General features: G+C 45.3%; 2 protein-coding genes across 8 annotated transcripts in view; one reads left to right on the top strand and one right to left on the bottom strand.

Annotated features, from left to right (window-relative positions):
- NUSAP1 (nucleolar and spindle associated protein 1) overlaps positions 1 to 3,778 on the top strand; it is a 30,887-nt gene extending 27,109 nt beyond the window's left edge. The window contains exons 11-12 of the mRNA XM_005284695.4: positions 2,062 to 2,173; positions 2,461 to 3,778. Coding sequence (XP_005284752.1) covers positions 2,062 to 2,173; positions 2,461 to 2,548 — 200 coding nt within the window. The 3' untranslated portion in view covers positions 2,549 to 3,778. The remainder of the gene's footprint in view (positions 1 to 2,061; positions 2,174 to 2,460) is intronic.
- A 1,453-nt stretch (positions 3,779 to 5,231) lies between these two features.
- On the bottom strand, positions 5,232 to 23,414 carry NDUFAF1 (NADH:ubiquinone oxidoreductase complex assembly factor 1). 7 transcript variants are annotated; one of them, XM_065593104.1, is made up of 7 exons: positions 23,159 to 23,201; positions 22,338 to 22,422; positions 22,137 to 22,193; positions 10,613 to 11,252; positions 7,777 to 7,962; positions 7,263 to 7,337; positions 5,232 to 5,441 (listed from the first exon to the last, which is right to left on the bottom strand). In XM_065593104.1, exons 4-7 carry the CDS (start codon positions 11,117 to 11,119, stop codon positions 5,301 to 5,303), a joined length of 909 nt encoding a protein of 302 aa, XP_065449176.1. In that variant the 5' UTR covers positions 11,120 to 11,252; positions 22,137 to 22,193; positions 22,338 to 22,422; positions 23,159 to 23,201; the 3' UTR covers positions 5,232 to 5,300. The 7 variants fall into 7 exon arrangements, with proteins under 7 accessions (XP_065449176.1, XP_023962435.1, XP_008168159.1 ...); XM_024106667.3 differs by lacking the exon at positions 22,338 to 22,422 and having other exon boundaries at positions 22,123 to 22,193; positions 23,159 to 23,414; XM_008169937.4 differs by lacking the exon at positions 22,137 to 22,193 and having other exon boundaries at positions 23,159 to 23,258.
- Positions 23,415 to 23,630: the final 216 nt, after the last annotated feature.

The following is a 23,630-nucleotide window of genomic DNA, read 5'->3' as shown; positions in this document are numbered from 1 at the left end:
CTTGGAGTTCCAGCAAGAAGGAACTGAGGGAGGGAGAAGCCGGCGGCACCTCTTATACTGGCAAATACATGGGCCACTCCAGAGGGCACCAGAGCCGGTTCCCTATGAATACCAGTGAGGGAAAAACTTTCAGCACCAGTGCATATGGTGAGCACACCCACTTACAATGGAATGGACACTACACGGGGAACTACAAGCCAGTCAGCCTCACCTCAGTCCCTGGAAAAATCATGGAGCAGGTCCTCAAGGAATCAATTCTGAAGCACTTAGAGAGGAAAGTGATCAGGAACAGTCAGCGTGGATTCACCAAGGGCAAGTCATGCCTGACTAACCTAATTGCCTTCTATGACGAGATAACTGGCTCTGTGGATGAGGGGAAAGCAGTGGATATGTTATTCCTTGACTTTAGCAAAACTTTTGATACAGTCTCCCACAGTATTCTTGCTGGCAAGTTAAAGTAGTATGGGCTGGATGAATGGACTATAAGGTGGATGGAAAGCTGGCTAGATCGTCTGGCTCAACGGGTAGTGATCAATGGCTCCATATCTAGTTGGCAGCTGGTATCAAGCGGAGTGCCCCAAGGGTCGGTCCTGGGGCCAGTTTTGTTCAATATCTTCATTGATGATCTGGAGGATGCGTGGACTGCATGCTCATATGACACTAAACTGGGAGGAGTGGTAGATACACTGGAGGGTAGGAATAGGATGCAGAGGGACCTAGACAAATTAGAGGATTGGGCCAAAAGAAACCTGATGAGGTTCAACAAGGACAAGTGCAGAGTCCTGCACTTAGGATGGAAGAATTCCATGCACTGCTACAGACTAGGGACCGAATAGCTAGGCAGCAGTTCTGCAGAAAAGGACCTAGAGATTACAGTGGACAAGAAGCTGGATATGAGTCAACAGTGTGCCCTTGTTGCCAAGAAGGCTAATGGCATTTTGGGCTGTATAAGTAGGAGCTTTGCCAGATCGAGGGACGTGATCATTCCCCTCTATTCGACGTTGGTGAGGCCTCAGTGTCCAGTTTTGGGCCCCACACTACAAGAAGGATGTGGAAAAATTGGAAAGAGTCCAGCGGAGGGCAACAAAAATGATTGGGGGCTGGAGCACATGACTTATGAGGAGAGGCTGAGGGAACTGGGATTGTTTAGTCTGCAGAAGAGAAGAATGAGGGGGGATTTGATAGCTGCTTTCAACTACCTGAAAGGGGGTTCCAAAGAGGATGGATCTAGACTGTTCTCAGTAGTACCAGATGACAGAACAAGGAGTAATGATCTCAAGTTGCAGTGGGGGAGGTTTAGGTTGGATATTAGGAAAAACTTTTTCACTAGGAGGGTGGTGAAGCACTGGAATGGGTTATCTAGGGAGGTGGTAGAATCTCCTTCCTTAGAGGTTTTTAAGGTCCGGCTTGACAAAGCCTTGGCTGGGATGATTTAGTTGGGGATTGGACTAGATGACCTCCTGAGGTCTCTTCCAACCCTGATATTCTATGATTCTATGACATGAGCAACGCATCTCAAAGAACAACAGTTATGAAAGGTTAGTAAGGTTAGTTTTTTCTGCTGACCCTAAAGTCTGCTGCTGTGTTGTCAAGATAGCCCCACTCAGAGCTTTCTGCTCAGATGGCAGGGAGCTGAGCCTGCTCTTCTCCTGAACCAGGCCACTTCCCCTCCCTCTAAAACAGCGCACAGTAGATTAAGGAACAGGAAGGATTTGGTCAGACAAAGACCATGGTGGCAGATCTCTGCTATTGTGGAAGGCAGGGAGGGCTCCATTATGGGGTAGTCCCCAGTTAATGCTACCCCACAGGCAGGGTTCTGAGGGGAGGCTTCTACCACCCCCAGCAGAAAGCCCTCTCCCCAAATAGCTGGCTAGTATCCAGATTGATGTAATTGACCGGGGTGTTTGTGCTTGATCTTAGATGCAGTCAGGCAACTTATGTTATCTGTAGAGTTGAGGATGAGAATGTCAGTATTAACAACATAAATACACACAATTACTAAATGTTAACTAGCTGGTCTGTTATTTATTTATTTATTTATTTTTGCTTCTTACAATGTAGGAAGACTGAAACCTTGGGGTGACTCAAAAGAAAACACTGTCCTGAATAAATCTATGAATAGCAGTGTCTCTTCACACACACAAGATTACAAACAGCCACGTCTCCAGACCAGGTCAGTACACGGGTGTTTTAGGTGCCATTTTAACACTAGAACTCTGTAGGAGAACACTAAGACTTAAATATGTGACAAGCCAACACTTTTAAATAAATGCTCTGTCCTGAACCATGCTTATGTTAAGAGAAATTTTTCTATCTCTGTCAAAATGTTTAGCATCAGGATGGCCAAAGCATAGCTCACAGCTTAGGGTTATTGCTTATGCATATAGTTATCTCTATGCCTATGCAACTAATTGCTCATTTGCTCCAATTTTGTGTGATTTGTTTTCTTTTCACTTTCAGAGAAGGGAGGCGTGAGAAGCATTTGCTGGAGAGAAAGCAGAAAAAGGCTCAGCTGCTTGGAACCCGCAGAGGACTATCCATGGCTTAGGAGGAATTTAGTAACGTTTTAAGGCCTCACTGTAAATACTGTTCTCAGGAAAAATCTTTCCTACCTTTGTAAATATTTCTGTTTATATGTTTGCATTAAAGGATGAGTCAGGTCACCTGAGTTGACTGGATGTTACTAGCCATGTAGGGCAGGCTTTCTTAGTGCTGTTGAGCTTAACATTGTTAGTGATTTTACAAGTTGGATAAAATATTGAAACTTTAAATCTTTTAATATGTTTTAAGTAGAGCCCAGAGTATCTCAAATTACTTGGAGCCATTCATCCAGTTAGGTTTTAGATTGGCTGGATATTCTTGGTTGTAAATTTTGAACAAAAGCTTCCTATTAAGTCAGCAGATTCCATAAAACTATTAGACTGAAGAGATACTAAGGGAGGAGGGGAGGGAAAAGAGGAAACGTTAAAGGGATAATCATGAAGCCTATTCACACTGAGTCACTTATCAGTTGGGCATATTTCTCTAGAGATGCTAAATAACTTCAAAATATGTTCCATTATCAAGAAATTTAAGACACTGGGAGACTCGCTGACAAGTAGGGTATGTGTAGCAGCAATTAGAGCAGTTTCCTATATTTAAGTCCTTTGTGAAGTAAACAACAATCTCTAGGAGAGGGAAAACCATATTATAAGGGCTTTCTGGAGAACTAAAAGCCCTAAATAATGGTACTCTTTTAGAATGAAATAGGAAAAAAAATAAGTAGAAGTTAATACAAACCTTGGTAGGTTGCTAATCCAATATGTGAAGAGCAAGTCATTAGTTTTTTGTCCCTCTCCACATTTATTACAGGATAAAATTTGGCATAATAGAACAATTGTTGTCTAGCCTGAAGCATTTACAAGATACTCTATTAGTAAACCAAATTCTTTTGAAGTATGATATACTTAGAGTAGATTTAGAAAGCCTGTAGCAGCAATATCAGCAATTTCCCAAAGGTAATCTGTAAAGAAAATCATCTTGATTTTTATCATTAAACATCATGGAATAGACTGGAAGCGCAGGGAAAGGTGTCGGGGAGGAGGCACTGTAGTTGCTATTTCATTACAGCTCTTTGGACTTCTGAGCAAATATTTACAAAGTAATAGGCTCACTTTTGTGTTTAGGTTTAACCTTTCCTGTGATATTTGCTGAAACATTAGATTCAGAAATAGAAAAGCTTTTTACATAAAATTTTATACTGTTTAATTGGGGAAAATAAATGTTTTTTTGTATTTAATGCTGTTGATTATGACTTAATTAATAAGTGTGAGACAGGCAGGCAGACACTTAAAGTTTAACCATATGCAATTGCCAGGTGTGCTCATACATACAGGTCATATCCTCTCTTCCATTAAAGAAAAGGAATATATTACCATTTGCCAAGCTTCATGGTCCACCTAATCACTTTTACTGATGCAGTTCACTTGTTGGGATGTCCTAAATTAGAATTTTGAAACACTTACTGATAGAATTTAGCAGGGACAGAGGGATAATGTTACAGAATATCTGTTACTTTGTTTTTGACAATATTGTGTATGGTTCTATCAGTTTACTGTCTGCGTCTGACACAAATGGAAGAAAGACACTTAAATAGGAAAATATGCCTCAAACTGGCAGGGAATATAAGCAGGTACAGCATCTGAACTGTTCTACCTCTCTATACTTTAAGTTGAGCACTTTTTGAACACTATTTTGATTGAAATCCTTTAAGTATAAACCTTTCCTCAGATTACAGAAGAACTGAAACCCAGCACTCCTTGTCCTAAAACAAATGTATGCATTTTGAAAACCAAACCTGCTTCAGGAAAATCTCATCACCTCCGCACTCTGCTAGGTGTTGTATAAATTAAGAGATGTAGGCCTTTCCCAGCTTTTGAATCCCCACTTTGGAGAATCCTGGTGTAACCCTTCATATACTTCTCCTCCTTTCTTAAAGGCTTTGAGTAATGAAATACTTTGTGTCAATATCATCATCACAGACCTCTACACCCATTGAAATGTGGCAGCTGACACCTCAAACTCCCTCCGCCCCCTCTTTTCAGGTTCTCTCCATTCATTACACAGCTCGTTTTGAAGATTTGCTTTGTAACCATGACAGATTTTTTTTTTTAATGGAAAGCTGAGACTGGACTCCTGTCCACCCCCATGTCTACTCCTCTGTGGGCCCTGGGGAAGTTTGCTCCACAATTTATGGAACAGTCCTAACATCTGTTAGTCCTCTGGCTGTGAAAAGGACCATGGTTTTCTGTGTGCAATAGTATTAAACAGGGAAGGTTATTCTAATTCTAAAGGTGAGATGAAATACAAACCAAGAAATCTTACAGCATTGTAAGCCCCTATTATCTTATGCATTGCACCTTGTCAGTTTTGGGATAGAAACTGCCTCTAATGAATAGGCATGTGCCTGAACAATATATCCAGACAGCAGTTTCTAACATAACTTTGCATTATTGTACCCTGATTCTCTTTGAAACTATCTCCCCAACAATAGAGCAATAATCTCACGTGGTCTGTTTTTACAGTGGACTTCTGCAACTGGCTGTTGGAAGCCACAAAAAACCTTTAATACCATATGTTCTTAAGCTGCAAGTCTGCTCAGTTTATTATGGAGTCCATCCCACTCACTTCATGCAGTTACTCTTTAATATTTATGTGAACTCCATCTCCCACCATGCATGAAGAAACTCAAGTTTAACATGGTGTATAAATATTTAATAAAATGAGCTACTGAAGTACATTCCACAGGATTGCAGGCCCATCTAGGCCTGGGGATTTTTTTCATATTTTTCATAGGCGAATTCTTCTGTGTGAGCTCTGTCTTTCAGCAATCCAATAAAGTCTATCTCCAGCTGGAAAGGGCCATCTGCCTTGTCTCCCAATGTGAATCCAACAGTACTAATCTGATAAAAGAAATTGGTTATTCATTTGGATACGGTTTCAAGTAATGGTGAGATTAAAGGTAGTAAAGCCTAGGAAATTTTTCCGTGTTCTCCATACATTGCATTGACTGCACAGGCATATTCATGTTACAACAGGAATCTATCCAAATGTGCAACGCTGCTACAGCAAAATTAACTCCTGAAACTCTTTGGATTAATACTACAGAATGTGATTAAGAGTGATAATGGGCCCTTGTGTATTTTCTAAACTATGTTGAGCTATATGGAAAAAGGGGTGTTTTATTGAGTCTGGAAAAGCCCTGGAATTTTTAACCTGGGAAATTCTTCAATGCTGCAAATTTCTCTGTTTCTGCTTTTAAGTATACTGTTAAAAATGCAGACTTACTTATCCATGGCAAACCTCCCATGTGACATAATGACTATTTCCATGTAACTTAGGATTTCAGACTTAAGTAGACTACTAAAGGTTTTCACAAAGCAAAATGGTAAAAGGATGGAGGCCATTTGGGGGAGCCGGGGGCATGTAAGGAGGAAAGGTCAGGTATTACATACAAGAATTCCATACCCAATCAGACCAAGGAAAGTGCATGAAATTTTGTAGTAGCCAATTATGGCTTATGTTAGTCTCTCTGATAGTTTCTTCCTGGCCCTCATCAAACAGAGAGTGGCTAATGCCTTGAAATGTGAGGCCTCTCTTACAAGATTCTGGGTTTTATTTTTAATCTTCACTAATGTAACTTCGGATGTTCTCATTAACTATACAAAAGATATAATCCTTTTTTAAACCTTAAGCCTGTTGTCTCAATTCTATCTTGTGGAAATGAGTCTGATGGGGTAATGTTGAGTATTCTATTAGGTTTGCATTTAAGCTTTAATTTCATTTAATTCCCCTTGTTCTTGTATCTGATCTGATTTCCCTACTCTATCAATTGCTATTTTGTATATCTTTACCATGTCTCATCTACAGTTCCAATTTCTTCATTCTTACTACTGAAGTGTTTTCATGCTGTTAATCACTTTCAACACCCCTCTCTGAACCCCCTACTATGTATTATTTTTAACTGGGTACTTAAATTGAACCCAGTATTCCAGGTGAATACACAGCATTGATTTATGTAATGGGTACTATATAAAATGACACTTCTTCTCTTAACATTGTTTATTTGTTTGCTTTTGATAGAAACTGCACATTGACCGGTCCTCAGTTATAACCAGCATTCTCTCGACTTAGTTAACGTAGAATCCAGTAAGATGTACAAATAGCCCCTTGCTTCCAATGTCTTTTACCTTGCATTTGCCAACAGTGAATTTCATATGCAACAGTGTTAGCTATTCACCTAATTTTTGGTTTCTTCTCTCTTGACTATCCTAAAGAATTGTTAGCTACAATTATCACCTCACTACACACCCTTTTGGGGTTGCTAATACATATTTAATACCTGTTCTAGTATATCCCACTTTCTTGCCATAATTGACCATTTATATCTACTTTTCTTTGACAGTTTTTTGTTTCAGTGCAGGACTTTGCCTCCTCTCATCAGTAGTTTCTTTCAGGGCTCTCTGAAAGCCTCAATAAATTGTCAACTAATTCTTAGTAACTACATCTCTTCAAATTTATTTTGATAAGAGATTTTAATTAAATTTGGAAAATTAAGAAGAAAGGTGAGAAACTATATATATTTAATATCTGTGGAATAAAAATACTGCAATTTCAAATTCATATAGCTCTAGATACCTTGAAAAGTTTTAAATGATCTTCACTTATACAGTTACACTACTGAAATTCTCATTAAATGATAGTAAGGTACAGAAACAACTTACCTTATCTAACCAGAGTGGGTACTGTTCATCCTGGATTCTCCCCCGACTTGAGAGAAAGAACTTGGAGAATGGAATCTGACCATAAGAAATACGGACTTTAGTTTTACATGTACACATACGATACTAGGAGAACTACTTTCCCCATAAAGCTTAACCCATTTTATGCTCTGTCTAGCTCCTGCAATAGTACCAATCATATACATGGAGTTAATATGCAGAAGATAGACCAGATCAAATTTATTCTTTGTTTCCCTCTGAAGCTTGCTCCAGCCCTATATTCTTCTGTGGTGACTTGCTGATTGCTCTGCGGAACTCCATGACCTGACCATGTGACTAGACAGAATTATATAAGCTAGCTGTTTTCTCAATAGAAACAGAGAATAGCTGTTCGGGGAACTTCTATTAGTATTGATAAGCCAAAGAACTTGGTATGCATAAATGCAGCAATCTTTAAAGCAATAGAGTACTGAAGAGAATTAATCTTCCTCAGTCCCCAGGAAATATTCAAAGTTACCTTAATTTCCTGCCAGTATGGACCCCCTCGGGTGAACATGAAGTAATTGTACAGGTCATCCTTTTGATGGGAGAAGTATGGGTTTGTATAGATGTTTATCATCCAGGGTCGACCATCACCACGAATGCGTAAATACAGACTATTAAAGTTTGACCAATCATAATACTTCTTAGTTCCAAACGCTCCCTAGAAGATATAAATAAAGCATGTTATTGCAGCTCAATATTTCAATGAGAATTACTACTCCGAAGACCACAGGTAACTACCACTTTGATCAATTTCCCCTTTCTAGACACTCCTTAGCCAAGCTATCTACTGTGACCTACTGGAAACTAGAGGATAAGGAAAGCTAGAGTGAGTGGCTTTCACTACACTCAATCACACAAAATTTCAGTAATGTGTTAGAGGCCTCAAATGGGATTGCATGGTCTAAAGGCTCATACTTGCTGTTTCTTCAATCACAATAACAAGTGACACTTCATTCCCAGCATCAGATTACCCTCTTAAAGGTAGCAGACCTACCATCGGTTTTTACTTCCACACATAAAAAGGGGTGCCATAGCACATCAGACCAATGCTCCATCCAGCATGCTTCAGAGGAAGGTGCAAGAAACCTCACAGATGGCAGATGTGGGACAATCTGCCCCCTATGGAAGTCACATTCTAATCCCTAATAAAAATTGGCTTAAGCCCTGAAACTAGCTTTTATATAACTACCATCCTTTCCAAAATGCGTTAGATGCCAAGACGTTTGTTATCCATATAAATATTCAATTCCTCTGAATCTTGCACACCTTCCCTATCTCATCACCTTTATTTTATAAGATAGGGCCCTGATCTTGCAACTGGTTCCACACAGGCAGACCCAAGCACCTACAAGGAGCCCAACTGAGATTAATGAGGCTCTGGGAAACCAGAGCCTCCCTCTGCTGAACAGTTGCACACTTAGGGCCTACGACAGTACCAAAGAAACATGTTAAATTTCCCTCAGTTTTGAGGCATACTCCATGGTTACTTAGGAGCAATTTTCTTCCTGCTTACTAGTTTTTCAGGTAACATGGACAACAGATAATATTAACGCTAGCCTGAAGGCTGGGGCTGTTCTTTTTATGCTTGTGGCAGTGCTGCAGTATGCATCCTCCTTAGTTTAAAAATTATACCTTGCCCTTATGCCTCATTAATTAGCCTCAAATTGCTTTGGAAAGGAGGGTAACTCTTACAGACTGAGGAGCTGAGGGGTTAAACAACAAGGCTAACTTCACACAGCAAGTAAGTGGCAGATGGGGGAATATATCCACGTCTGAAAGTCTTGTGTTCTGTTCTTTGGACTTTGTTGCCTCCCTTTGAATGAGTTCATCCGTGTTCATAAGTGTTCACCCCTACACTTAATTTGGTCCATTTTTACCTATTCTAGTTCTTATATTGCTTCTGTCAACATAGCATTTGACTGACCTGTACATACTTTCTATCCCCCAGGGCCCTAGTCCTAAGGAAGTGAGATAACTGTGTACCCTATTTATTCTGCTTTACAACAGCAGTGTTATTTACACATTTGACTCTAAGCTCTACTTTCTGACTGGGTGTTCATCCACCTTTTTTTGTAAATGTAAAATAGGAAGGGCAATAGTTCCTCACTGAGTGTAGGAAACAGACAATAGTAAACCATATAAACATCACCTTTTTTGTTTTTTGTTCAAGTTAGAACTAGGTTCAGTCTCTTGGCAGAAAAAGATTTGTCCCTTGCATATTCTGACACACTACAGAACCCAAGTGCAGATCTTTACAAAGGCACATTCCAATATAGATTGTTTCCCTCCTGACTCCACTAAAAAAAGAAGTGCTCTGATCTAAAATTGAGTTTGGATGCACATCGTTAGAGTTAAGGCCTAGACAATTTGGCTATATATGTATACACACACTAACTCCAGATTAGACACTAAACCAGTCATTTAAAACAAACCAATTCTGGATACAAAACTTGTTGCAGGAGATCTTTGGTTTGTGGGGAGACCATACACAAGGTTGTCTCTTACTCAGTTATCAAGGTGTAGTAGGAAACCCACTTTATACTGATAAAAAAGAGTCATTTGTTTCTTTCCTGAAAACGAAGATCTAGCCCTGAACTAAGGCTTCGTTCAGCCTGCTCACAGAGCAGGGCAGCGATTACATCACCGAATGGATTTATGCAGCAATGTCTCATTCCTTCAGATGCTCTGATACATTTGCAACAAGTAAAAGACCACTTTATTCTGGCTGGTATGACAAGCAGTTGTACAGCTGTAAAACACAGGGCAATAGATTTTCCTGTGAAAGTCTCAAGAGATTCTGAGCTTAGGGAAAAGGCTGCCTTTGTTTTGGCCAAATTGACACATTAAGTTGTTATAAATTTAAATTCAGAAACCTAATTAACTAACACCAGTAAAACACAATAATATGAGTTTTGCATTTTTTATTCAATGGACAGACTGTGAAATGTGTGGAATAATGAAAGTTCATCTGTAAGCTCCCTGCAGCATGCCAAGTAAATACATCAGTTATCATATTCAGAAGAACAAACACCCAAGGGATAGAGTTTTCTCCAGTTGTGCGTGGAGTGAAGTCAATTTTGTGCAATAAGATTGAGATGCATAGTATGTAACTTCAGCCTGTTTCTCTTTTTCTTGCATCCAGGAGAATTTAATTTAAATGAGGAAAGAAAACAAACATGACACAAAAAAGTATTCTTCTAGAGAGAGAATCGCCACCCAAGTCTCTACTGCTCCAGTCCTGACTGCAGAGAAATGCTGACTGATTCAACACTGAATGTTAATAACTTAAGTCACTAAGTTATACTCACCTTTGGCAGTTTGGTTTTCATTGAACAATATCCACTGTATCTTGTCTCCCCATCACGAGGTACTTCAGTACTGAGGGTCCCATACAGCAGAGCAGTCTGATTATTCTTACCCAGTTTTAGGTAGGTTTCACTTTTCCCTCCGATCTCTGCATCAGAAGAAACCACCCACTCATCTAAATCTTTCTGGCTGCGAAACTCCCAGACCACTCTAGTCTGTTGCAACAAGTACTCGTCAAAATGATAGCCCTCAGGCCCTTTCCAGTGATCCACCAACTCCTTTTTTAGGAGGCCAAAATTTTTCTTAATTACATCCACTCCCTTCTCAAAGCTGAAATTCATCTTCCAAGGTGGAGTGTTATCAGGGGATGTCCCTGGTCTCCTATAGCTACTGTACAATTTTGAGATGCAATCAGTGAGGAGAGGTCCAAGCAAAGGATGCAAGGCATTTTGCCTATGGCACCTTCTAGAAAGAAAGACACTGTCCAGCAGTTTAAAAGATAGAGCCATAATGATAAACAAGGTTGAAGAATAATCAGAATTCCTTGAGGAAGATAATTATCAGGTTTGAAACAAATTCTTAAAAAAACAAAAACAAAAAAACTAGATATATCCTATTTTGGTTAATGTAGCTTGCCTCCACCTGTAATGAGAAGAAACAATTAGAGAAGCTACACTTGAAGCATTCTTGCAAGTTTAATTTAAAAGAGACACCAACTTGAAATCCAGTCATTTAAAAAAATATATGAGTTAAAAGTAGTTTCAAGTACTACACCTGCTGAGTCTTCCTGTGAATGTACAGTGACATTTTCCTAATTTGTAAACACTTTTTGCCTGCCCTTGTTGCGTGAAAGACACACACAAACAGCAGAAACTGACTGACTTACACAAAGTACTGTCAAATGCATAAAGGAAATCAACTGAAAAATTATTTCCCCATTTATTTTCTTTCCATTATAGTAAATTCAGGTTCTACTTGTAGCAACAATAGATACAACTTTTACAAAGAGATATATAATTTTTCAAGTTGATGGTGTACCATTAAAGCAGCGGTTCTCAAACTTTTGTACTGGTGACCCCTTTCACACAGCAAGCCTCTGAGTGCGACCCCCCCCCCTTATAACTTAAAAACACTTTTTTATATTTAACACTATTATGAATGCTGGAGGCAACACGGGAATTGGGGTGGAGGCTGACAGTTCACAACCCCCCATGTAATAACTCATGACCCCCTGAGGGGTCCTGACCCCCAGTTTGAGAACCCCTGCTTTAAAGCATTGTGTGAACAGAATGTTGTGAACAATTTTGACCCAAACCAGTTATGGAATCATTACATAGTTAACAGTGTTTTTAGGACAACTAAGTACAGATTGCATGAAACCTAGTAATCTAGAGGGAATTTCCTCCTCGCTTTTTTTTTTTTTTTTGGCTTCTGTATCTTATTATCCAGCTCAATGACTATTAATTTTCCAATTCATTACTGTATTTATTTTAGAGTTCATATCAAAGGCATCCCACAAGAAACTCACAGACTGAAAGATGCTCAAGTCTGATAACCTAACCACAATTTCTTATAAAATATTTTTAAAAGTTGTGAAGTTTCTATAGCTAGATGGAACTTAGTGTGCAGGGAATACTCTAAGCAAAAGAGAGAACTGAAGAAAGCAAAAAAAAAAAAGGCACATTAGCTCAAAAAAATACCCATTCATCTCTTTGTATAAATAGCTCCTAAATACCCTACCATAACTGTTAGAGGACTCCTGAATTCTAATTAATAAATCTGAACACAATTTCAAGATAACTACATGTCTGGGAACAATCACTACATATGTGCACCATAACCTGACAGGAAGTGAAAGGAAAATTGCAGATATGGAACTCCATCGAAATATTCACAGCCTAGCTATTAACATGAAGACTGGGACTCTGACTCTAAGTTCTGTGGTACCCAGATACCACAGTGTGTTGAATTCTGTCACAGGACAGGAGAAGGACACTTGACAAAGGTAGACTTCATAATGCAATAGCTCAGCCCCTGCTTTATATCCCTTATTTAGGCACAAGCTCAAAAGACAACCCCGAAGGAACTCTCATCGAAAGAAGTCATGGAACAAAGGTTATGAAGGACCAGATTCAGTCCAACATCCCTTGTGATCTTTGTTCTGACAATATCATCCAATGTTGGCCATTCCAGTAACTGAAGCAATCTGGTATTTAACGTGGGGAAAAAAACAGGAACTCCATACAGGACAGCAATGGTCCATCTCATCTTCTATCTTAGCAGTTCTCAAACTGTCGGTTGGGACCCCAAAGTGGGTTGCGACCCCATTTTAATGGCATTGCCAGGGCTGGCTTAGGCTTGCTGGGGCCCGGGGCCAGAGCTGAAGCCCGAGGGCTTCAGCCCTAGGCGGCGGGGCTCAGGTTATAGGCTCCCTGTTGGGGCTGAAGCCCTTGGGCTTCAGCTTTGGCCTCCCCACCTGGGGCAGTGGGACCTGGGCTTTGGCTTTGCCCCCTCTCCCCCACTCAGGGTGGTGGGGCTTGGGCTTTGGCTCCGGCTTCGGTTCCCCCCTCCGGGAGTCATGTAGTAATTTTAGTTGTCAGAAGGGGGCTGCGGTGCAATGAAGTTTGAAAACCCCCGTTCTATCTTGTCTCCAACAGTATCAAATGCCAGATATGGAAAAACTGAAAAGCCCAGAATTCATCTGCACAATATTCTTCCCTGGGGGGAAAAGTGACAGAGTCAGTAAGAGGCATAGCCTTGGTCTACACAGAATTTTACATCAGTATAGCTACATCTCTTAGGGTGTGAAAATCCACATCCCTGAGAAACTTAGCTATACCCACCTAACCCACTGTGTAGAAAGCACGAGGTTGAAGGAATAATTCTTCCATTGACCTAGGCTATGTCTACGCTACCACTTATATTGGCATAACTTATGCCACTTATGTTTTTTCAGACCTCTGAGAGATGTAAGTTACACCGACATAAGCACTGGTGTGGACAGCGTTACGCTGGCAGGAGAGCTTCTCCTACTGACATAGCTACCGCTGCTCATTGGGGGTGGAGTAATTATGTTGACAGGAGGGCTCTTTCCCATCAGCATAAAGCAGCTACACAAGAGATCTTACAGCTGTGCTGCTGTAAGTTCTCTAGTGTAGACATGGCCCTAGCTACTGCCTCTTGGGGAGGTGGATTATCTATGCCAATTGGAGCATCTCTCCCGTCGGCATAGGCAGTGTCTACACTGAAGCACTACAGCAGCATAGCTGTAGCATTTTAAGTGTAGATCAGTCCATAGGGAAAAGCATAGCAGCTGAACCATAATGCCATATGGACTGCTATGGTCCTTTCATCTGGCATTCAGTTATGACCTTTCAGATGCAAATATGCAGAAAGTCTAAGCAGTCATACCATACCTTCCCTCATTCTGCCTGTCATTATTAAGCGTCACTCACCCACCTTGCATGCCTAACAGATCACATTTAGGCTAGCACCATAGAAATCCCAGGAAGAGTTAAACTGGCTGGAGGATTTAAGATGGCAGATTGCATCTGAAAAAAATCCCCAAAAATGCTTTTAAAGCCTCCCCTCGCACCCCCCCAAAAAGTATGACAATTTTCACCTTAGGAGAAGAAAGGGTGTTCTCTGTATTCTTTTTAGACTGCTACCCTCCCCATCCACACTTTTCCCTCTATTTCACATCCCCCATGTATTGGCTATTATAATTTCAGACAAGTAAAACTAGACTGGATTGGACTTGCTATAGAAATTGACCTGACATTTTAAAATACATTATTTCCTCTGGGATTTTAAGAAAGGAGGTGTTCAAGATAAATATTATCAAAGCACCAATAATGCATGTGACGATTGTACTTGTTCTTTCCCCGTGGGAATTCTTAATTAAAAAGTCCAATCACCCTAACCCAGAGTTTCTTCTGAATGTTGATGTCCCATATAATTCAAAGTTAAAAATCTTTGTGGACCATCAGTAGGACCCCTATCTCCAACCCTCTGCATTTGCTCATCCTCCAATCCTCTCATTTTCTTCCTCTTTTCTTCTCCTTTCCTTGCAGCGTCAGAAGCAGTTACATAGGAGCAACGAGCTCAAGCACAGAAGCACTTTACATGTAGTACTGACTGCATCAGGAAACTAGATCAATTATAATTAGTTTGCCATTTGCCTCTATAGCCAGCTTCAACACTAGCACTATGGTACTCTGCAGCAGCTGTTGCTAGTTGTCCTGTGGGAGTCTGCCACCTAATCAATGATATGTCCATGCAGGCAGTAGCAGACCAAAGATGAGAGAGCATGGCAGAAGAACACGTGTGTCAAGACAAGAAAGTGTTGCTTATCCAGCACATAACTGCTACAAGAGTGGAGAGACAAATTGTAGCATTATTGTTCTTCTTCGAGTGCTTGCTCATATCGATTCCAATTAGGTGTGCGCGCGCCGTGTGCACGATCGTCAGAGAATTTTCTACCCTAGCAACACCCAGTGGGTCGGCTGGGGAGCCCCCTGGAGTGGCACCTTCATGGCGCTGGATATATACCCCAGCCGACCCAGCGCCCCCTCAGTTCCTTCTTACCGCCCGTGACGGTCGTTGGAACTGTGGAGCGCGGCATAGCTGTCTTCCACTCTCCCTAGCTTTCCTTGTTAGTTATTGTTGTAGATAGTTGTTAGTTGTATAGTTATAGATTTAGTATAGTTTAGTAGTTTAATAGCTGATACAGAGTAGTTATAAGTAGTTAGCGGGGATAAGGGGGTTTTCATCTCCCCCTTTTCCCCCGGCGTGCAGCCGGGCTCATGCCCAAGGCTCCTGGCTTTAAACCGTGCGCGACCTGCGCTAAGCCTATGCCAACAGGAGACCCCCACGACTCTTGTCTAAAGTGTCTAGGGGAGTCTCACCAGACTGATAAGTGCAGGATCTGCAAGGCTTTTCGGCCCAGGACCAAAAAGGAGCGGGACTTTCGCCTTAAACAGCTCCTTATGGAGGCGGCACTTAGCCCAGACCCTCCTTCGGCATGCCAAGCTCCGGCACCAAACGCCTCAGTGCGCAGCGCCCCAGCGGCGGCCTCGGGTACTGCACCACGAGGAGACGCAGATAAGACCCCACGGCACCGTCCTCCATCGGCACTGCGTCCGCTGCAAGCCCCTCGGCGCCGTTCCCTGTCTCCCGGTCACAAGAGACCCCATAAAACACAGGAGACTGCCACGCAACAGCAGGCACTGGCGCCCCACGCAGTGGCCGCGGAGTCGCATCCGGAATCGGAACGTCAGAGGTTACAGGTGCCATCATCGACACTGTTAACTCCGGCACCAGTAGTAGGGCCGTTGAGTCCGGTGCGGACTGGCTCCCCGCCCCATTCTGTGTCTCCCGTCTACGCCAGAGACGTTTGCAACGGCGAGAGACCTCATTGCCCTCACGGAACTGGCACCGTCTCAGACCACGGCACCGCATCCGCTCCGCACGGTGCAATCCAGGGGCAAGCCTGCCCTGCTACGCCCTCCATCTCCGAGCATGGACTCTCGGCACCGCTCCCGGTCTCGGAGCAGGTCCCAATGCCGCTCGCAGTCCCGGCATCGGTCTTCATCACGGCGCCGGTCATACTCGCAGCCCAGCTCTTCCTCCCGGCACCGACCCGAGCATCGGTACCGCTCAGAGTCCGGATGCAGTTCCTGGCACCAGTATGAGTGCCGATCCCGTTCGAGAGGCCGCTCCCGGCACCGATTCTACAGACGGTCTTCTTTGCAATCCAGATCTGGATCCTGGTACTGGCATGGCCATCGGCACTGTTCTCGCTCCCAGTTCCGCTCCCCGGCACCGCGCAGAGACCGCTCTCCCGTGGACCGGTACTGCTCGGCACCGTTCCAGGAGGAGCCAATGCAATCACGCTCGGCACCGCCCTGGCCCTCAAGATCTGCGTCTCACTCTTCTGAAGTGAGAAGCAGATCTCAGCCTATCCTGCTCAGGGTCAGGCAGCGGACAACCTGGGCCATTGGCAGGATGGGGCAGAGGACCCTAGACAGGACCCTGCACATTGGTCTTTCTGGACCCCATGGGCATATCACCAGGCACAAGGGGCTCCACCAGCGGCCTCTCGCTCGGCACACTCAGAGCCCAGGGTACCAGCGGCCACCATTACCTGTCCTCCCCCAGCGGGTATGGAGGCTCCTGTGCCAACACCCACGCAGGCCCCAGACCCCAGTACAGGGGATCCTGGACATCAGGGACCCTCGGACCCAGACCCACCTCTGGATCCTTTACCGCCTGAGGCATCCTCCTCATCTTTCCCAGATGAGGCGGTGGCGGGCACGACAACCTCGGGCCCACCCCCGATAGACCTCCATGCCCACCAAGACCTGTTACATAGGGTGGCACGGAACATGGATCTACAGGCAGAGGAGATAGTGGAAGTGGAGGACCCGGTGGTGAGCATCCTCTCAGCTGATGCCTCATCCCGAGTGGCGTTGCCCATCATCCGCACGATCCAGGCTAACGCCAACACCATATGGCAAACCCCTGCCTCCATCCCACCCACTGCCAGAGGGGCAGAGAGGAAATACTTTGTCCCCTCTAAAGACCATGAGTATCTCTACACCCACCCTCACCCGTGTTCACTAGTGGTCTCCTCAGTGAACGCAAGAGAGCGCCATGGTCAACAGGCGGCAGCGCCCAAATCGAAGGATGCCAAGCGGTTCAGTTTGTTCAGACGCAAGAGCTACTCAGCGGGAGGTCTGCAGCTCAGAGCCGCAAACCAACAGGTGCTCTTGAGCCGCTACGATTACAACTCATGGAACTCCATGGGTAAATTTAAGGAGTTGGTCCCCCAGGACTCGAGAGAGGAGTTTGGGGCCCTAGTAGAGGAAGGTAAAAAGGTGGCTAGGACCTCCTTACAGGCCTCGCTAGACATAGCGGACTCTGCCTCTAGGACACTGGCGTCAGGTATAGCCATAAGACGCATTTCCTGGCTCCAGGTGTCTGGTTTGCTGCCAGAACTGCAACAGACCCTACAGGATCTGCCATTTGATGGTCAGGGGCTGTTCTCGGACAAGACGGACTCTCGGTTGCAGAGCCTAAAAGACTCTGGAACCATCATGCGCTCCCTGGGGATGCATGTCCCAGGACCCCAGCGCAGGCCCTTTAGGCCCCAGCCCCAGAGGTTCTACCCTTCTCCTCCTCATCCAAGACAGGACTTCCCCAGAAGGTGTGGACGAGGTGGTAGAAGGAGGTCGACCGGCCCCCAACCCGGTCAGAACCAAGGCCTCCTAGACTACCTTCAGGGCCTAGACAAAATTTTTGAAGGTGCGCTCGAGGACAGCGTACTAGCCATCACCCAGGATCCATTCCCTTTATTTCGGGATCACCTATCTCATTTCCACCATGCTTGGTCCCTTATAACTTTGGACCGTTGGGTTCTTCGCACGGTGGAAGGGGGAATACGCTCTCCAGTTCTCTTTGTCCCCCGTCCCACCCCCCGTCCCTCTTCAGGGACCCTTCTCATGAGCAACTCCTTACACAGGAGGTTTTTACGCTCCTTTCTATGGGGGCTATAGAGGAGGTTCCATCAGAGTTAAGGGGCAGGTGGTTTTACTCCTGCTACTTCCTGATCCCCAAGACAAAGGGGGGTCTTCGACCCATTTTAGATTTACGTGGACTCAACAAATTCATAGTAAAGTTGAAGTTCCGCATGGTCTCGTTGGGGACCATTATCCCTTCCCTGGATCCTGGAGACTGGTACGCCGCCCTCGACATGAAGGACGCATATTTTTATATAGCAATCTACCCTCCGCACCGGCGCTTCCTTCAATTTGTAGTAAACAACGTACACTACCAATTTGCTGTCCTTCCCTTCAGCTTGTCCACGGCTCCGAGAGTGTTCACCAAACGTATGGCCGTCGTGGCAGCCTACCTTCGTCGACAAAGGATACAGGTGTTCCCGTATCTAGACGACTGGCTGGTGCGCAGCCACACCGGGAACAGGTTCAATCCCACATCCAAATCACACTACAAACATTCCACAAGTTGGGCATCTTACTCAACAAAGAAAAGTCTACTCTGGAGGCAACCCAGAGAATAGAGTTTATTGGGGCAGTCTTAGACTCCAGACTCGCCTGCACTCTTCTGCCAGACACTCGGTTTCAGACCATTGCAAACATCATCCGCAGCCTCCAGGGCTTCCCGACTTCCACAATAAGGAAGTGCCTCGGCCTGTTGGGACACATGGCTTCTTGCACTTCCCTAACCAGGCATGCCAGACTTCGGCTCCGCCCGCTTCAGGCCTGGGTGTCATCGGTGTACCATCCTTGTCGGGACAGCCTCAACATGGTGGTCATGGTTCCGAATTCGGTCTTGATCTCTCTCAACTGGTGGCTGAACCACAAGTCGGTGTGCGAAGGAGTGCCGTTTCACACCCCACAACCCTCCCTGTACCTGGTCACGGACGCAACATCTCTCGGCTGGGGCGCTCACCTCGGAGAGCGCCAAACGCAGGGCCTGTGGACCGCATCCGAGCTAGCTCTGCACATCAATGTTCGAGAGCGGATGGCAGTGCGCCTAGCCTGTCAGGCGTTTCACGGTCTCCTACATGGCCATTACGTGGCAGTCCTCACAGACAACACCACGGCCATGTTCTACATCAACAAGCAAGGGGGAGCCCAATTGTCTCATCTATGCCAGGAGGCCATTCGCCTGTGGGAATTTTGCATTGCCCACTCAATACATCTCATGGCATCGTTCCTCCCTGGAGTCCAGAACACTCTAGCAGACCGTCTCAGCAGGTCCTTCCAAACGCACGAGTGGTCGATTCGCCCAGATATCATCCACTCCATCTTCTGGAGGTGGGGATTTCCCCAGATCGACCTATTCGCCTCACACGCCAACAGGAAGTGCCACGTGTTCTGCTCCCTCCAGGGGCGATCTCTGGGCTCCCTGTCAGACGCTTTCCTGCTACCGTGGAAGGACCAGCTGTTCTACGCTTTCCCTCCATTTCTGCTGATCCACAAGGTCCTGCTCAAGCTACGCAGAGACAAGACACATATGATTCGAGTCGCTCCAGCTTGGCCAAGACAGCACTGGTACACCACACTCCTGGAGCTGTCGGTACAGACTCCGATCACGCTTCCACTGTGCCTGGACTTGATCTCTTAGGACCACGGCCGACTCTGTCACCCCAACCTGCAATCGCTCCACCTTACAGCGTGGATGCTGCATGGCTAACTCGGGCGGAGCTACGATGCTCGCATCCCGTGCAGCAGGTTCTGTTGGGCAGCAGGAAACCCTCTACACGGGCCACTTACTTGGCCAAATGGAAGCGCTTCTCCTGTTGGTGCAACCAGCGAGCCACGCCCCCCTTGCGGGCGTCGATCCCACTTATACTTGAATATCTCCTATCCCTAAAACAGCAGGGCCTGGCGATATCTTCGGTCAGGGTGCACCTGGCTGCTATATCGGCGTTCCACCCAGGAGAACACGCTTCCTCGGTCTTCTCTAACCCGATGGTCGTCAGATTCCTCAAGGGCTTAGACCGCCTATACCCACAGCTGCGTCAACCGGTTCCGGCGTGGGATCTTAACCTGGTTCTCTCCAAGCTCACAGGGCCCCCGTTCGAGCCATTGGTTACCTGCTCTCTCCTTTACCTATCTTGGAAGACAGGCTTCCTTGTAGCCATCACTTTAGCAAGGCGTGTTTCTGAAATCAGAGCCCTCACGTCCGAACCTCTGTATACAGTCTTCCATAAAGACAAGGTACAGCTTTGCCCCCACCCTGCCTTTCTTCCCAAGGTGGTATCAGCTTTTCATGTGAACCAGGATATATTTCTCCCGGTCTTCCATCCTAAGCCACACGCTACGCGACAAGACTAGCGTATGCACTCCTTGGATGTACGCAGGGCCCTTGCTTTCTATGTTGAGCGTACGGAGCTGTTTAGAGCAACAGAGGGTCCTGTGGCACCTTTGAGACTAACAGAAGTACTGGGAGCATAAGCTTTCATGGGTAAGAACCTCAAGACTTGCATCTGAAGAAGTGAGGTTCTTACCCACAAAAGCTTATGCTCCCAGTACTTCTGTTAGTCTCAAAGGTGCCACAGGACCCTCTGTTGCTTTTTACAGATTCAGACTAACACGGCTACCCCTCTGATACGGAGCTGTTTAGGAAGACGACTCAACTCTTCATTGCAGTGGCTGACCGAATGAAAGGCCTACCGGTCTCCTCGCAACGTATCTCCTCTTGGATCACGTCCTGTATTCGTGCTTGCTACGACTTGGCCGGTGCCCCGACGCTGCGCCTCACCGCCCATTCCACAAGGGCTCAAGCCTCCTCAACTGCCTTCCTGGCTCACGTCCCGATCCATGACATTTGTAGAGCGGCGGTTTGGTCATCGGTTCACTCCTTTGCCGCTCACTATGCATTTGGACAGCAGTCTAGAGACGATGCTGCATTTGGATCAGCGGTTCTGCACTCAGCGATGTCTCACTCCAACCCCACCACCTAGGAAAGCTTGGTAGTCACCTAATTGGAATCGATATGAGCAAGCACTCAAAGAAGAAAAAACGGCTACTCACCTTTGTAACTGTTGTTCTTCGAGATGTGTTGCTCATATCCATTCCAAACCCGTCCCCCTTCCCCACTGTCAGAGTAGCCGGCAAGAAGGAACTGAGGGGGCGCTGGGTCGGCTGGGGTATATATACAGCGCTATGAAGGCGCCACTCCTGGAGGCTCCCCAGCCGACCCACCGGGTGTTGCTGGGGTAGAAAATTCTCCGACAATAGTGCATGCAGCGTGCGCACACCTAATTAGAATGGATATGAGCAACACATCTCAAAGAACAACAGTTACAAAGGTGAGTAGCCGTTTTTTATTCTCATGTCCCATGTTTGCTTCTTGACAGACCAAGGGAATACATATTGTAGCCTAAAATCATTTTCATGACAAGGAATTCCCACCCCATAAACGTAAACACTACTATTCAATCAGAATGGCTGGCAAGGAAAGCGCTCAAGTTTTGCAGTTCCCTGCTGGCTAGGGATGAAGTAAAAATACAGTTACTAACTAAAAGAGAATTGACAGTCCTGGGAATGTTATGCAGCCCTCAGCCCTTCCGAAGTGCAGTGAAGATTAATAGGCCAGGCTCAAACATAGATTTATCCTGGCCCCACATAGGCTTTGGAGAGGGAGTGATGGGCAAGTTTACTATTCATTCTATAAATTACATGACAGTTCTGATCTCCACTTTAAACGCATGTAAACACTGATCTAAGAGACAGAGTACTCATAAAACTTAACTGTTATAGAACTTCAATTGAGTCAGTTAAGTAGAAATTATTGCATACATTTTTATAAGTAACATCAGATTTCAGCACATATATTAGTGGAGGGCTCTTTTACTCTTTAGCAAAGACATCCTTTTTCCAAAATGTTAATTTATCACAGATGTTAAAACAACACAAAAGAGAGTTTAAACAGTATGGCTAAAAACCCCTTCTCTAAAGGGCTCAGTTTTTACTCTTTTGACCTTTGTGATGATACCATTTCACTAGTTTGCTGGTCATCATAGACTTTTCAGTGGAAGCAGAACCCAGATTTCTAAAGTAAAACACAAGCAGGGAAGGGGAAAAGTGAGAAAACTACCGTAAAAAAATAATAAAAAAAAAAAATCAGCCCTTTTTTATATAGATCACAGAAAAGCAAATCAGAGCAAAAGCCCAATTATTCTTCTTTGCAGGTTACCTTTAAAGTTTGCCTCAGCAGGCACCTCACTGCCCAGTCTTCAGGAGTCCTCAAAGACATTTGAAGAGCTGGAGTTCTACTGAATCTGCAGCATTTCATAGGAATGCAGCATTTTGTGACTATACAAATGCATCCATAGCTGAATAATTCCCATGCATTCACTCACCCTTAACACACAAGCACTCCCACCATGCTCCCCTCTGCACTCATATGCGTTTTAAGCACTGCCCTAATTGAAGGGTTGCTTTTTCTAATCCCCTTGATGTGTGAGGGCAGGGGGACATGACACATAGCACAAAGGTTTCAGAGTGGTAGCCGTGTTAGTCTGTACCAAAAAGAACGGGAGTACTGGTGGCACTTTAGAGACTAACAAATTATCTGGATATAAGCTTTCGTGGGCTAAAACCCGATGCATCCGATGAAGTGGGTTTCAGCCCACGAAAGCTTATGCCCAAATAGCACAAAGGAGCTCCGCCATTTACCTTTGAGGGGCCGACCCTCCCAGGCATGATTACAGCGGCCCTGGACGCTACTCTAGGGCTAGCTCGGCAGCATCGTGTCACGACACGGTGATTGTCACAATCACATGGCGCCCAGCTGCAGCAAGACACATCTGCGAGGGTGAGCGCCCAGACCAGCTCATTGGGGAACACCAGGCTGGGGGCGCTGATCGCTGCTGAGGAGAGACGGGCCGATGCCAGAGTCAGGAACCTCCTCCCCATAGACCAGCCCCACTCCCCGGGGGTAGCTTAGCCCCCCGCTGCTCCCGAGTGAGCCCGCCGTGGGACAGCCACGCTCCGCCACGCTCCCCCCCGCCTCACCTGACGGCAGAGACCGCAAGCTCCCCCCTCACCGCAGGCCGCTCAACCTCTAGCGACCGGGTCCGCCGAATTCAGTCCCCGTCAGGGGAACTCTGGCCGCGTCGCAAAGGTTCCGCACCCCCCTGAGGCGTTGCAACGCTTTGGCGGTCTAGCTTCATGTGGGACTCAGCGAGGCACTTGGAACCTCAGTGCTCACAGTTACACCCACCGCATTCCCCGCTCAGCCTGCACGTCATTGTCTGCTGCTGGGTTCCCTAGTGTGTGTGTGTCCCTCCAGGATACAGATCCCTCTGCCAGGAGGCAGCATCACCTACTGGTTTGAGCAAGGACTTGGGATCAGGATTCCTGGTTTTTAGTCCCAACTGTATCACTGTCTCCAGGTGTGATAAACATTGAGCAAGTCACCGGTGTGCGTCAGGTTTCTCTTAAACGTTTCCTACGCCACAAAGAGGTTGTTAAGGTAAAATCATTA

This window comes from Chrysemys picta, chromosome 4, assembly GCF_011386835.1.
Source record: "Chrysemys picta bellii isolate R12L10 chromosome 4, ASM1138683v2, whole genome shotgun sequence".
NCBI classification, from domain to species: Eukaryota; Metazoa; Chordata; order Testudines; family Emydidae; genus Chrysemys; species Chrysemys picta.
This window is presented reverse-complemented; position numbering and strand designations above follow the sequence as displayed.